General features: G+C 43.2%; 1 protein-coding gene across 6 annotated transcripts in view; it reads right to left on the bottom strand.

The window, feature by feature from the left end:
- ASB9 (ankyrin repeat and SOCS box containing 9) overlaps window positions 1-16,016 on the bottom strand; it is a 30,066-nt gene that overhangs the window by 9,808 nt on the left and 4,242 nt on the right. The window contains exons 1-4 of one of the 6 annotated variants that reach the window (XM_066250015.1): window positions 12,737-12,837; window positions 11,340-11,556; window positions 3,955-4,034; window positions 1,192-1,299 (exon numbers count right to left, since the gene is read on the bottom strand). In XM_066250015.1, the coding sequence (XP_066106112.1) occupies window positions 1,192-1,299; window positions 3,955-4,034; window positions 11,340-11,556; window positions 12,737-12,766 (435 nt within the window). In that variant the 5' untranslated portion in view covers window positions 12,767-12,837. The other 5 variants (XM_066250010.1, XM_066250009.1, XM_066250011.1 and 2 more) reach the window with 5 other exon arrangements.

Below are 16,016 nucleotides of genomic sequence, written 5' to 3'. Positions count from 1 at the left end.
AAGCCACTTGTTGAAAGTAGTGGAACCGGATAAAAGAAAGCTGGATTCCTGAATCACCCTTGGGAAAGCATCACGCAACTGGCAACAGCTCCAGTGGAATTTCAGTTTAGCAAGAAATAATCTTTCATTGTATTAGCCTACTGAGATTTCATGGTTTATCTACTGAAACAGCTAGTACTACAGTCACTAAAGCACCTGTTTATCTGGCTGTCTCCTCATTTAATTTACAAATCCCTAAAAATTTTATCCAGAGTTAGGCGTATAATAAATGCTCAATAAATACTGGTTGAGAGAATATGAGAAACTCATGTATAGTTTTCTGATCAGATTTTCCTATCACTTTTGAGTATGAGGAGACTTAGTTAATGAAACACTTACTGGTCCCTATTCTTAAATTCAATGGCTTTGTGTCCTCTTTCTTCCTCTAGGGTCTCTCATCATGCTTTCTTGATTCTCATTCTCCAAATAATAATTACTTTATCTGTTTCAATCCCTGCAATGCCACTATAAGTTACACAACTTTTTGTTATTTCTTCCATTTTTCTGATGTGGACTCTAAAGATCAAAGGATAAGTACTTTGTTCAGGTTTTTAATGTAAGTAAATGGTAGAAATGTCCTGGAGCCATTATTCAGATATGGACCCAAATGTTGTATGTTTTCTCTAATATTTTAGTGCCTTCAAGCCACAGAAAGGAAGACAGCTATTTATTAATAGTGACTATCACAGAAAATGATATAGATAGGAACCATTATTTTTTAGCTGAAAATTCAGTACTTCATCTGTTGCTAAAGCAGACAAGCTTGATGGACATAATACTTTTGAAAAACACCCTTTCTCATATTTCAAATCAGGCTAATCAAAAATGCTAGGAGTGGTGGTTACCAGGGGTGGGGGGAGGGAGGACGCAGGAAGGAGGGAGGGAGAGAGTTAGGGGGAGGGGGAGGGGCACAGAGAAACCTAGACAGAGGGTGACGGAGGACAATCTGACTCTGGGTGAGGTTTATGCAACATAATTTAATGACAAGATAACCTAGACATGTTTTCTTTGAATATATGTACCCTGAATTATTAATGTCATCCCATTAACATTAATAAAAATTTATTAAAAAAATGCTGGAATTGTTCTGAAGGGATATAAATAGTCATTTGGCATTCATGGTTTCTAAGATGATATGTGAGTAGCACGTACCTGAGCTCCATGCTTCAGTAAAATGTTTGCACAGGAGGGATGACCTCCAAGACAGGCTTCATGCAGTGGAGACACACAATCTGCTGTGATGACATTCACAGCCCACCCCTGGAGGAGGGAAAATCGGCAAGTAAGAGGTGCAAAAGCATCAGTACCACTAGGGTTGGTTTTCAGCCACAAATCCAATACTATGACAATTCTTTTAAAAGTTCACCTGGCTTCCAGCCTTGGCTGGTTGGCTCAGTGTATAAAGCGATGGCCCAGCATACAGACATGCTGGGTTTGATCCCCGGTCAGGGGACACATGAGAAGTGACCATCTGCTTCTCTTCCCCTTCCTCTCTCCCTTCTCTCTCTCTCTTCCTCTCTCACAGCTAGTGGCTCGATTGGTCTGAGCATCAGCCTCAGGTGCTAAGGATAGCTCAGTTGATTTGAGCACTGGCCCCAGATGGGGGTTACCAGGTAGATCTCAGTTGGAGCGCATGTAGGAGTCTGTCTCTCTATCTCCCCTCCTCTCACTTAAAAAATAAGTTCACCTGGCTTAAAATTAACACTACACTAAGGTTTTAACAACAATGTAGAAAAACACCAAAAAAAGAATAGTTTATACTGCTGGTGAGAATGTAATATGATACAACCACTCCAGAAAAGTTTGAAGTATCTAAGAGTTGATGATACACATACCTATGACCCAGCGATTTGACTCTTACATACATACACTCAAGACTGCCTTTCATCTTGCTCTCACTCACTCTTGTCCTCTAACTTATTGGCTTATTGTTTTGATGAGGTCCATGGCAAGGGACTATTCCTGCACGTATTCTTGCATGATTGGGCTTACCCTGCTATGCTCCAGCCTTTTGCCGTTAGAAGAAAACTTTTGTGTAGCCGCTGGTCAAAGAAGGACGGGAGACATGCAGCAGAGCTGTGCCCAACGCACAGCTTGGCGCCAATCCCAGCCTAGATCAGCTGGCACAGACTTATTAGCATGAAATGTTTATTGCATTATGCCACTAAGTTTGGGGCGGTTTGTGACACAGGAAGATCTGATTAATGCACGTAGGTATTGGAATGCTCATTTTATAAAGACAGAAATTGAGGTTCCAAGAACATAACTTGCTCAAATGTGATAGAGCTTAGATAAAGGCATGGTTCTGGCTGATGTTCACTAAATACAAATACTGAATATCAATGAGTGTGAGTCCAATTTAATAAGTGATATATAACCGCTGCAATGATCACTTTCATCCTATTAAAATAAGGCAAATGTTTCATTTCATCAGAAAAGCAGCTTAACTTCTTTTAGCTAGAGTTACTATCTATATTTTTACTTATAATAGGCTGTTGCTATCAAAAACAGCTTAAGATAGTGGCTTGTGATAGTCTGAAATTTTTCTTTAGAAATTGTTTTCTTATAGGAGGATTACTTAGTCTAGAAAGATCTATGAAATTAGGATTTTTTTTTCCTTTGAAAACACATTTATTCTCACTAACCACTATCAGAAATGCATCATGTCTTCCAAGTATGTATCCAGTTATGACTTGGACAGCAAACCAGAGTAATGGCAGTATATAGGACTGCCATAGAGAGGCATCACAGATAGTTTTATTACAGTAACGATTGTCACAGATGCTCAAAATTATGTTCATCCTCCTTAGAAATTATGGTAGTCATTAGAATTCCCACTAAATCTTATGTCATGTGCACCTAAGTTAAAAACTTGATTGTTTTTTCAGATAACAGAACATCCTAAACAAAAAATCCTAGACTTTTGAATGGTGATTTAAATTGCAGAGAAATTAGTATCAAACTAGGGAGCCACTATCACCTGGAGATTCCATAGAACTGAAAATGTCTTTGAAATTATATGAATACAAGTTTATTCATTTATTTTTTACAGAGACAGAGAGTAAGTCAGAGAGAGGGATAGACAGGAACGGAGAGAGATGAGAAGCATCAATCATTAGTTTTTCATTGCGCATTGCAACACCTTAGTTGTTCATTGACTGCCCTCTCATATGTGCCTTGACCGCAGGCCTTCAGCAGACCAAATAACCCCTTGCTGGAGCCAGCGACCTTGGGTTCAAGCTAGTGGGCTTTCAAACCAGATGAGCCCACGCTCAAGCTGGCAACCTTGGGGTTTCGAACCTGGGTCCTCTGCATCCCAGTCCGATGCTCTATCCACTGCGCCACCGCCTGGTCAGGCATATGAATACAAGTTTAAAAAGACGTTGTCAAGCAGTGTTTTATATCAGAGGTTTTCCAGCCCAGTACTACTGACATTTTGGGCTGGATAATTTTTTGATGTGCAGGGCTGCCTTATGCAATGTGGCATGTTTGGTGACATCTCTGGTCTCTATCTACTAGATGCCAGTATCACCCTTCCACCCCCACTCCCAGTTGTGACAACCAAAAATGTCTCTGGACATTGGAAAATATCCCCAAAGGGGCAAAATCACTCCAGTTGAGAACCAAAATTACATGATAAAATTTAAAAAATAGCCTATTGAATAAAGTAAAGGCAACTTAGCACTAATTTTCCCATTATTTAATAGATATTTAGTATAGTACCTACTATGTGCATAGAATGGTACTAAATCCTAGTATTATGCCAGCCTCCAAATTAAGAAACAAATACTTGGTTAGGATGGGATTTATCTCACTTTGCTGAAGAGGAATTTGTCTCTCATACGATTATTTTCTCAGTATGGTGAGCAATAGGATGTGCTTTATCTTTTTCTTCTTCTTCAAAATGTTCCCTACCTGGCTGATGAGATTCCTCAGAGAGAGCATACGCCCGTGGATCGCAGCTTCATGCACTGGAGACCAATCGGACACAAAATCTATACGGAAAGGGAGAACGTGTCACATCCAGCTAATGTACTTTAGACCCAGATGCTGATCCTTGTCCGTCAATCAACCAAAACTGCCATCAGAACTTCAGCATTTCTGTCCTCTATTGAAGTTTCTTGTACACGTTATTCTGAAACACCTAGGAAGCCACAGAACTGCATCTAGTGTCCAAACTAAGGAGAAGAGAGGTAGACTGGGATGACAGATGCTTTACTGCCCTTCCATTTACACACTGATTTTAAAGGCAAATGGTTCATTTAGTTAAGTGAAATCACTAATTACCAGTATTAATGTGTTAAGCTGCGGTTGCCAGTCTAGTTTCCTGTGTGAAATACAAACTTTGGCATCTCAGCAAACAGTGCCATATACTAATAGTAGTAATTAGGTAATTACATACACCATTAGCTTTGAAACCAAATCTAAACCTATAACTCCTGTTCCACTATCAAGTGCAAATCAGAACTCAGTCTGACCTTGTAATGGGACATTATTTACCCCAAAAGCCAGTGTACCAATGTGGCTAAGAGACAGCTCTGAATTCAGGCCCACTTGGTATCTTCTGAGCTGTGGGGCCCTGGACAAGCCCCAAGCTTCAGTCTCCTTCTCTGTAAAGTGAGGACAGCAATGTACTTACCCACGGTTCAATAACCATTAGGCACTATTATGATCCTGCCCTAACACTAAAAAGAGAGACTTGATTACATCCCATAATTACTGCTACTTAAAATAGCAAATCTGTTCCACAATCATATGGAACGAACACACATTCTTAGGAAGCCTGTAGATCCTATCCCCACACATCAAATGCTTTCTTCTCTCTAATTGAGTGTGGCTGTAGTCTGAATGAGGTATAGACCTGAATCCTGAATTTTTCTCATTCTAAGCTGCAACTGATCTCCAGAACAAATGCAGGAAGTCAGAATGCGAGAAGGCTCATCTGCGCTTGCTTCAGCTCTGCTCTGCCGGCACGAGAAACACACTACTGCACACAGACAAGGCGGAACGGTCTAATGTCAGTCACATCTTGGAAAGGAAATGCTGTCTCCCAACAGCTGAGAAGGCCTGGAGAACCAAGGTAGCTACTGGTGCCTTGCAAACTGAAAGGCCACAGAAGAGGAAGCAAGAACGCTTTGGACGTAACACGGGCCAGCTGAAGTCAGCCTGCTCCATGAAGCGACCAATGCTCCCGAATGTCTGTTCCAGTGAACAAATCTTTCCAGATGGATTCATGGAGCATGTAATAGGTAAGGGGAAACTGAATGAGCCCCCATATAAAGCTTTCATTCTGGGCTCACTAGCGAGCTTAAGGCATCTTAAGTGGTTTTTCCTACCTCTAAAACCTTATGCTTGGCTCTGGCCAGTTGGCTCAGCAGTAGAGCATCATCCCAGCATGTGAAAGTCCTGGGTTCGATTCATGGCCAGGGCACACAGTAGAAGTGACCATCTGCTTTCCCACCCCTCTTAGTAGAAACGTGGTGCCCTCAAAGCATTCTCTGAGGTTTCTACTACTTTCAGGGAAAATATCGCTGCTTTTAGCACTTGGAGCCTATAATCTAGACTGCAGATACAGAAAGATTTCTCTCCAATTTAAAATGAAAAGGACCACAAATTCTACTTTGTTGGTACTAATGCAAAATACCATTCACACAAAATCTTGAGTGGGAAGAAAGAGCCAAATATTGAAAAAGGTTTTGAAAATAAGTCATAAATAGATTTGCAAATGTACCCTAATGAATCACGCTGTGTGATGATTAATCTGTTTTTCCTTCCAAGTGCTCAGCTGCTAAGAAACAGCTTCCATACTTGTCATCCTTTCTGAAAGCTACTTCATACTATCAGAGGCGACAGCCTAAGCAGGCCAGGCAGGTAGTCTGGGTCCTACATGCTAAGGAAGTCTGTTCAGATTTCATTCAAAGATGCAATTATATTATCAAGTGCAGACAAAAATGGGCTTTACTGTCTATTCATTTATCAAGCAACTGTTATTCCTTCTATTTAAGGTAAATAAAGAATTATGTACTTCTCTAAAAAAAAAGGCTATTTGAGATGCTATACCCCTGCTTTAGAATGTAGCATTTAGAGATGTCTGAGTCTTCGAGAGGCACAGGGTATTGTCCTGGTACACGTGGATTTGCCAAATCTGGATATATTTCATATAAACACCATCACACAATATGTGGTCTTCTCTGACTGGCTTCTTTCACCAAGCATCAACTCTAAGTTTCAGTGGGGAAAAAACCGAAGGAATAAAAATACAGAGTGCCTTTCCCCTGACTAATTGAACAGTGAAGACTGCTCATTCATTCACTCGTTTCTCCCATTTTTCTCGTAAACGGAGCAGAGCACTAAACAGTGTGTGATTTGGATAGGAAAAGGCAGAACTGGATTAATCAGAGGGCTTGAGCATAGACTTGAAGCAGTAGAAAGCAGAGTGGCACCAAAAAGCACTTTTTAAAATAAATAGATAAATCTTTTTTAAAATAGCAAACCGATCAGTATGGGGAAGAATCACTAATTTAGATTACTTCTGCATGTTAAGGTCCTAACCCAACCTAAGCCTGGCTGGGGCTGGATGAGTGGCTAGGGCGGGCAGGTGTAAATGTACTCCAAGATACGGTACTTAAAAAGTGAACACACTGTCACAACTAGAATGCAGAGTGTCTTAAGGAGTCTGATGAGAATCAGTTTGGAGAGCTGAAACCCTATAATGAAGCTTCAGCAGCTCAGTGGCAGAGTTTAGCCTTTATGAGGCAAGGGAATTGGGAGCCATCGATGATTCTGGAGCAGAGGCCTGGCAATAATGAAGACTGTAGTAAACTAAAGTGGTAGCCACAAACAGGAGGGATGGCGGTGGAATCACAGGAAATTCTTGCACTAACCCACAGGTTCTCAAACTCACGTGCCATCAGCATTACCTGGAGGCTCTAATCAAATGCACGTGGCTGGGCCCCACCCCAGAGTTCCTGATGCAGTGGTAGGTCTGGGATGAGCCTTGGAATTTGCATTTATAACAAGCTCCCAGGTGATGCTGTTGGTGGCATTTGGGGACCGCACTTTGAGAACCACTGTGTTAAAGCAAACATGAATCTTCTATTTGGATCAAATTTGGAAATGACAGGAAAAAAAGGGAAAATATGAGTGATTATTTCAAAAGAAAGAGAGATCAGACTGTGCTGCTTGATTAAATATGGGGGCTAAAGGGGAGAAAGCACCCCAAATTGTAACTTTTTCAAGCCTAAATTAATGTCAGACCGGAAGGCTAGACAGGAGAGGAGTTGCGAAGGGGAGCTGCTTGGTAGAGTGAGGGAGGGAAGATAAGGAGTTCTACTTTGGACGTAAAAATGCCAGTGGCCACTGTGCAGCCTGCTGGTGTGGGGCTGGGCGGGGGAATGCTTACAGGTCAGGGGTCAGAATGGGTAAGGATGACCCTACCCCAGGGGTCCCCAAACTTTTTACACAGGGGGTCTGTTCACTGTCCCTCAGACCATTGAAGGGCCGGACTATAAAAAAAAAACTATGAACAAATCCCTATGCACACTGCACATATCTTATTTTAAAGTAAAAAAACAAAATGGGAACAAATACAATATTTAAAATAAAGAATAAGTAAATTTAAATCAACAAACTGACCCATATTTTAATGGGAACTAAGGGCCTGCTTTTGGCTAATGAGATGGTCAATGTGCTCCTCTCACTGACCACCAATGAAAGGTGCCCTTTCCGGAAGTGCGGTGGGGGCCCGATAAATGGCCTCAGGGGGCCACACGCAGCCCTTGGGCCATAGTTTGGGGACCCCTGCCCTACCCTATCAGGTCCCAAAGACTGAAAGCAAATGTTCCCGCCCTCTCAGAGCAACCCATCTTCTGTTTTTTCCCCTTGATCTTGCAAAATGTTTCCTGAGGTGGATAGGTTTATGCTACTGCCCAACATTCACTGGGAACTCTCAGAGCTTCATCAATTGTTCTTTTTAGAGTGTACCAATTAGTGCATTTTAAACTCTCCTGAAATAATGGAAACTTTAAAAGTCATTTCAGAAATTGCAATAAAAATGAAATGCCAGCCATCCTAATGTGCTGCAGGGTTTGATGGGGACTCAATTTAAAAGAAAGGCAACTTTGATGGCACTAACCGGAGGACCTACGGAGCGGTTTCCTTAGGACAGCTCCCTGCCCCATTTAACCGTGAGCTACTGGGTCTACGGCATTGCCCTCGTTTAGTATCTAGTTTTTGGCAGTAAAACCAATAGATCCTGGCTGAACAAGTAGCAGGGAAGAATCTTTAATACGTATATATCAGCGGTTTGGATAAGGTATTCTACATTGATAATGACTCTTGAGTTTCAAAGACTTTGTGTGGGTGTGGATCAGTAGAAAGGGGATTGTGACCTTGAATCTCCCCTTCACCCGTAGTCTACTGTGAGCATCATCCATGGTCTGGTAAGAAAAGGCCCACTCTCCTATTTAGTTTGCTCTTTCCAGTTATCAGTAGGAGCACAGGCAAAGCTGCGCTGGGTTTAATTCACACGTGTAGCTCATTGCCTGCTTGGGGTGTGGGCTCTGGGAAACATCCCCCGATAGCTCTTCAGTGTTTTCAAGAGCTAAAGAAAGTGTGTGTGGACTAATCCATGGTGTAAATTATGGCATTTGCTAAACTGTATGTTTATATATGTCTACACACACACACACATATATACACATATACACACATACATAATTCATGTTCACAATGCTAGAAAAATATTAACCTTTCCTTGTCACGATTTTATGTTTTTATATAATCACTCAATTGTACAGAGACCTGCTGAGGCTAAAGTCCTTGTATGAATTGGAGATGAATTTTGGCTTTACAAGGACCCAAGTTTGTGTCTGAGAAGGAGTATGGGCACACTGTGATAGGCTTACCAAGCTCAGTCAGAAAGGACTTTAAATTAGAAAGAGAAGTCTCATTCACTGATGCTGGGAATATAAAAGGGTACAGCTGCAGCTCCACAAAAGGCTCAAACTGCATTACCATGTCAAACAGGCAGTTCTACACCTATGTGTATGTATACCCGAGAAAACTGAGAACACATCCGCTCAGAAATGTGTACATGAATGCTCAGAGCAGCATGATTCATGATAGCTAAGGGGTGAAAGCAACACAAATGTCCACCAAGTAATTAGTTAATAAATAAAATGTGGATATTATTTGGCCATAAAAAGGGACGAAGTACTGATACGTGCTACCATGTGGATGAACCTTGAAAACGTTACAATTCGGGGTGCTTTCTCCCCTTTAGCCCCCATATTTAATCAAGCAGCACAGTCTGATCTTTCTTTTGAAATAATCACTCATATTTTCCCTTTTTTTCCTGTCATTTCCAAATTTGATCCAAATAGAAGATTCATGTTTGCTTTAACACAGTGGTTCTCAAAGTGCGGTCCCCAAATGCCACCAACAGCATCACCTGGGAGCTTGTTATAAATGCAAATTCCAAGGCTCATCCCAGACCTACCACTGCATCAGGAACTCTGGGGTGGGGCCCAGCCACGTGCATTTGATTAGAGCCTCCAGGTAATGCTGATGGCACGTGAGTTTGAGAACCTGTGGGTTAGTGCAAGAATTTCCTGTGATCCCACCGCCATCCCTCCTGTTTGTGGCTACCACTTTAGTTTACTACAGTCTTCATTATTGCCAGGCCTCTGCTCCAGAATCATCGATGGCTCCCAATTCCCTTGCCTCATAAAGGCTAAACTCTGCCACTGAGCTGCTGAAGCTTCATTATAGGGTTTCAGCTCTCCAAACTGATTCTCATCAGACTCCTTAAGACACTCTGCATTCTAGTTGTGACAGTGTGTTCACTTTTTAAGTACCGTATCTTGGAGTACATTTACACCTGCCCGCCCTAGCCACTCATCCAGCTCCAGCCAGGGTTAGGTTGGGTTAGGACCTTAACATGCAGAAGTAATCTAAATTAGTGATTCTTCCCCATACTGATCTGTTTGCTATTTTAAAAAGATTTATCTATTGCCCTGACTGGTTGGCTCAGTGGTAGAGCGTCAGCCTGGCGTGCAGGAGTCCTGGGTTCAATTTCCGGCCAGGGCACACAGGAGAAGCGCCCATCTGCTTCTCCACCCCTCCCCCTCTCCTTCCTCTCTGTCTCTCTCTCTCTTCCCCTCCTGCAGCCGAGGCTCCATTGGAGCAAAGATGGCCCAGGTGCTGGGGATGCCTCTGTGGCCTCTGCCTCAGGCGCTAGAGTGGCTCTGGATGCAACAGAGCGATGCCCCAGAGGGGCAGAACATCGCCCCCTGGTGGGTGTGCCGGGTGGATCCTGGTCGGGCGCATGTGGGAGTCTGTCTGACTGCCTCCCTGTTTCTAGCTTCGGAATAATGAAAAAAAAAAAAAAGAAAGATTTATCTATTTATTTTAAAAAGTGTTTTTTGGTGCCTCTCTGCTTTCTACTGCTCCAAGTCTATGCTCAAGCCTCCTGATTAATCCAGTTCTGCCTTTGCCTATCCAAATCACACACTGTTTAGTGCTCTGCTCCGTTTACGAGAAAAATGGGAGAAACGAGTGAATGAATGAGCAGTCTTCACTGTTCAATTAGTCAGGGGAAAGGCACTCTGTATTTTTATTCCTTCGGTTTTTTCCCCATTAAAACTTAGAATTGCAAGTCCTAGCTGACTGCAGGGTCCCTGTTTCTTGTCCCTTTGATTTCAAGTGTCACGGGCAGCCCAGCAAGGTGCTGATAGAACAATCTCTCCTTTAATGCCTGCACCCATTCTTCAGAATAGTTCAGTTAGCCGAAGCCTGCTGAATTCTCACAGAAAATGACCGTTTCCGGGAGGTGTGAGACTCTATACACTAGCGAAGACATCACCTGACACGTGAGAATCATACCTGTAAGGCTCTTCTCCAAAAAAAAATTTTTTTTTAAATAAGGCTCCTTTTAAAGTGAATCAATCACTTCAGTGTTCAGTGTTTGAACATCCTTTATAAATCCAGCCCCGCCTCAATGCCAAATACCTAAAACCTCTTAATAGATGTTTTGGCAGTAAAAATGTTCCCATTTATAAGTAACTTTTAAACCTCGAATGGATTGGACCTTTGGAGCTAAGGGGGGTTTTTTTCTAAAAGAATAAACTGTGACAGTTGGCTTTATATGGTCTATAGGACTCTGCAGATAGCCATGGACATCTGTCCAATATCGCCTCATGGATACACCTCAGACAGAGCCAGTGAAGTCGCTCAGCCCTCTTCTCTCTCTCTGTTAACCAACCTCCCCAGCACTCCAACCCCACAGCCCCTAGACTCACCTCCCATCAGTGGATTTGAAAGAAGCCTGGTGTCACGAGATCCTCCTGGCCTCGAGGGCTTGCTGCCAGTCCCGCCTGGTGGTTCGCCATCCATGGTGCTCTCCTGGGCCAGACTAAGCTCCCTGTTCCACTTCAGTTGCTCAAGAAAAGTCCAAATTCCATGAACCCCTGCTCCTGGGAAATTCCAGTGCTGCAGCCAGACGGTAGAAACAGCTGTCTGCAACAGAAAACAGAACAGGCTGAGTAATCTGAGTACTACCTGTGGTCTCTCTCTCTCTCTCTCTCTCTCTCTCTCTCTCTCTCGTAATCTGAGTACTACCTGTGGCCTCTCTCTCTGTGGCCTCTCTCTCGCTCTCTCTCACACACACACCCATACACACTACCTAGCTGGCTGCAGGCTGGCCAAAGCACAAGACAGTCCCCCAGCCCCAAGTTTACCAAGTTGCTGATGTCACGTCCTTTCCCAAACCGAGACCAATCAGTGAGGAAGCCTTGGGGTTATCAGGAAGGAAACTCTGTAACTTTTGGAGAGTGAAGGAGCAGGGTGGAGATGAAGGAAACCTTGTTCCTAGCTGCAGCCTTGTTCCCCTGCTGGGATCCATTCGTTACTTGGGGGCTTCCTGCTGAGACACGCTCCAGAACCTGGGAGCACACAGAGCTGGGGGTGCTGCAGCCCTGCTGAATTGCTTGCACAGCAACATGCCCAGCACGCCCTGGCCATCTGCACATGTGGTTTCAATTTTTCTGAGAGTTTCTTATGGGAAAATGTGTCTATATGTTACAAACTTGCAAGCTTGGAAAGGACTTGTATTTTTCTTCCTTCTAACTGCAAGGATTTCATTAAATGTCCTGCTTCACCCTGCCTCCACACATTATATATTAACTCCTAAGTAAATAATTAATGGTTACTCTTCGAAAATGGATTGCTGGCTGGCATGGGGGCATGGAAGAGGCCTTCTGTCTTTAGTTGTTAATTAGAATAAGTTTTCCCTTTGTGAAGGTTTTGCCTTCACAAAATAGTTGGCTTTTTGTACATGTATCTTTGCAGATACACAGTGTTCTGGCTCACAGTGCTATTTCGGGCTGATGGCCGCCCCAAGCCTCCAGCTCCTCTCTTGCAGGTGGGACTTTTGCTTTTCCTTTAGGGAAGACTTCGTGAGTCTCAAGCAGAGTCTGGCTGGGAAATGATTGCAGGTTTCTTTTTAATGCCCAAGATGTAGCCTCACTGTTTCAGACTTAGAGATCCTCAGCTGACAGACATGGCTGCCCCTGTTCATAGTTTGTGGAGAGTCGTTCATATTTTATAATGCATTCCCATGCATACACATGTAGACCCGTTTAGCCCCTTACATTTTTCACGTATGATAATTATCTTATTCTGTGCTTTTTACACTTACTTTGTCTTGGAGCTCTTTCTGTTTCAGCATATACAGCTATGTCCAGCTGGCATGCCCACCAGGGGGCGATGCTCTGCCCATCTGGGGCGTCACTCCGCTGCAACCAGAGCCATTCTAGCACCTCAGGTGGAGGCCATGGAGCCATCCTCAGCACTCAGGACCAAGGCAAGTATTGCATATTGTGTCAAAAGTATTTCATCATTTCCCTAGGATGGAGGCTGAACATTACCTTGTTTTTTAAAGCTGCAGAACAAAACAAAACAAAAAAAAACCCAGCAATCTCTATATTTGTACATTTGCTTCTGTGTATACATGCAAATATTTCTGGAGGAGAGATTCCTAAGAGTGGAGTTGGTGAGCCAAAGGTGTGTTCATTCACATGTGATCATTTTTCTAGAACTAAAGACACACACAAGAGTGAATGAAAGTCAAAATGAGGAATTCTGAGTGAGATTAGATTAGATTAATGATAATTTCCTGGTTGTGATATTATGCTACAGTTTTGGAAAAGTTACCATTGGGGGAAAGAAGGCAAAGCCACGCGAGAGCTCTTCATAATATTTCTTTTTTCTCTCCCCCCCCCCTTGAAGTGAGAAGCAGGGGGCAGCAGACAGACAGACACCTGCATATGCACGTGACCGGGTTCCAGCTGGCATGCCCACCAGGGGGCGATGCTCTGCCCATCTGGGGCGTCACTCCGCTGCAACCAGAGCCATTCTAGCACCTCAGGTGGAGGCCATGGAGCCATCCTCAGCACTCAGGACAACTTTGCTTCAATGGAGCCTTGGCTGTCGGACGGGAGGAGAGAAATAGAAAAGAGAGGGAAAAGGGTGGAGAAGCAGATAGGCACTTCTCCTGAGTGCATTGGCTAAGAATTGAACCTGGGACTTCCACACACTGGGCCAACGCTCTACCACTGAACCAACAGGCCTGGGCCTTCATAATATTTCTTACAACTGCATGTGGACATACAGTGATCTCAATTTAAATTTCAATTTGGAAAAGGGGCTATCCACTTGAATTTGAGATAAACACTGTCAAATTGCCCTTTAGCTCTACATGCAGATTGAGCTAAGAAGGCCAGGAGCATATACATGGTACGCTACTCCAACAGGAAAGATCTGAAGAACAATAAAACATGCATTTGGCAGAGAAGGATACATTTACTCCCAACTAGACTGGATGACAAGGAGTTACCAGAGTGGCACGATGGGGAAGCTGGGTGCCATCACCCTTCTTCCTGAGTAAAATCTGCATCATACATCTCCTTTATTTGCCTTTAATGAAATTCCAAGAAGATAAGGTTATTTCATATTCAAATTTAAGTTTATTTTCCAAAATGACAATAAAGAAGATTTCTAGGTCGTTGCCTTAGTACCTGGGAGAGAATTAATCAGCTTTTAATCTTCTTTATCTATAATATTGATCAAGGCTTGTGAACATTGGAGGATGGGAACTAATTTTTTTAACCTTTAACAACAGTTCTAGTTGGGAATGAGAAAACCATTACAAGAGAAGCTCATGCATTTTTAAGGATCTGTCTGAGGATAAAGTTGAATTACATGTGTATGAGCTGTGGTTATAGAAAAACAGTTTGATTTACCAAGAGCCACAAGAGAACAATCTTACCAACTTTTGGTCAGTCCTAGAAGTTGTGTGTCTGCAAGTTCAGGAAACTTGGCTCAGGTTAGGTAAGAATTATAGCCTGAAGCAGCAGTAAGGCCACAATCACTCCTTATCAAGTGCAGTCTTACCACAAGCCACAGCCTCTGCCTCACCCCCCACTAGCTGTCCATCACTCATGGCACCTCTTTCATCCAGAAGCTTTAAAGAGCCTTGAATGTCACCTCCAATCAGTCAAAGTTGGCCCAGGAGCTGAAACCTCTTCTCATTCCAGTCAGCAATTTTTCTAGCACAAAACTTTTTAAACCTAAAGGAACACATCTCCTCTGATAATTTGGAATGATCTACTTTTCCTATAAAAATCTCACCTGTTTCAGTTGTTCTCACATAACTGGCTCTGCACACTGACATATCTGATAGTACCACTTTAGAAACACTCAGCCATTCCTACTCCATCTAGCAGCACAATTAGACTTAACCACGAATGTTTTTAAAAAGTTTGGCATAATGCAGTATTCTTGAGGAAACAATCATGCAAATCAAAATTGATTATATAACAACCAGGCTGGATTCTTCAAAAATGTCAATGTCATGAAGGATAAAAGGAGAGAGGCTTCCTAGATTAAAGGAGAATAAAGAGACTTGATAACTAAATATAATGCATGTTCTTTTATTGGGTCCTGATTGGGGGTTGGGGCATAAGGCATAAAACACATCAGTGCCACAACCTTGGAAACTTAAATATGAATGCATATCAGATAATCATAGTACATCGATGTCAAACTTCTACATGTGGTCACTACATTGAGTTAATTATGTAGAAGAATCTCTGTGTTGGTAGGCATGCTGGAATGCATACTACAGAGCCATGTGGGAGTGTGACACAAGTAGAGAAATGGGCACCCATGTGTACACATTTTTACACCAAAAAGTTAACACAAGCTCTACAGTCAAAATACATGAGTGCCTGACCTGTGGTGGCGCAGTGGATAAAGCGTCGACCTGGAAATGCTGAGGTTGCCGGTTCGAAACCCTGGGCTTGCCTGGTCAAGGCACATATGGGAGTTGATGCTTCCAGCTCCTCCCCCCCTTCTCTCTGTCTCTCCTCTCTGTCTCTCCCTCTCCTCTCTAAAATGAATAATAATAAAAAATACATGAGTATAGGCTCTGGCCTGTTGGCTCAGTGCTAGAGCATCGGCCTGGCGTGTGGCAATCCCAGGTTCAATTCCCAGTCAGGGCACACAGGAGAAGTGCCCATCTGCTTCTCCACCCCTCCCCCTCTCCTTCCTTTCTATCTCTCTCTTCCCCTCTCACAGCCAAGGCTCCATTGGAGCAAAATTGGCCCAGGCACTGAGGATGGTTCCATAGCCTCTGCCTCAGGCACTAGAATGGCTCTGGCCACAGTGGAACAATGTCCCGGATGGGCAGAGCATCGCCTCCTGGTGGCATGCTAGTGAATCCTGGTCGGGTGCATGTGGGAGTCTGACTGCCTCCCCTCTTCTCACTTCAGAAAAATACAAAAGCCAAACAAAGAAAACACATGAGTATCTACAAAGCCTGCGTGGCCCAATCTGTTTGCAAGACATTGGCATTCCTCAAAACCCAGTAGCTACATGCCTCAGAAATTCAGGCTGATTGGAAACACTGTGTTCATTGC

The sequence above is a fragment of the Saccopteryx bilineata genome, chromosome X (assembly GCF_036850765.1).
Source record: "Saccopteryx bilineata isolate mSacBil1 chromosome X, mSacBil1_pri_phased_curated, whole genome shotgun sequence".
Lineage (NCBI taxonomy): Eukaryota > Metazoa > Chordata > Mammalia > Chiroptera > Emballonuridae > Saccopteryx > Saccopteryx bilineata.
This window is presented reverse-complemented; position numbering and strand designations above follow the sequence as displayed.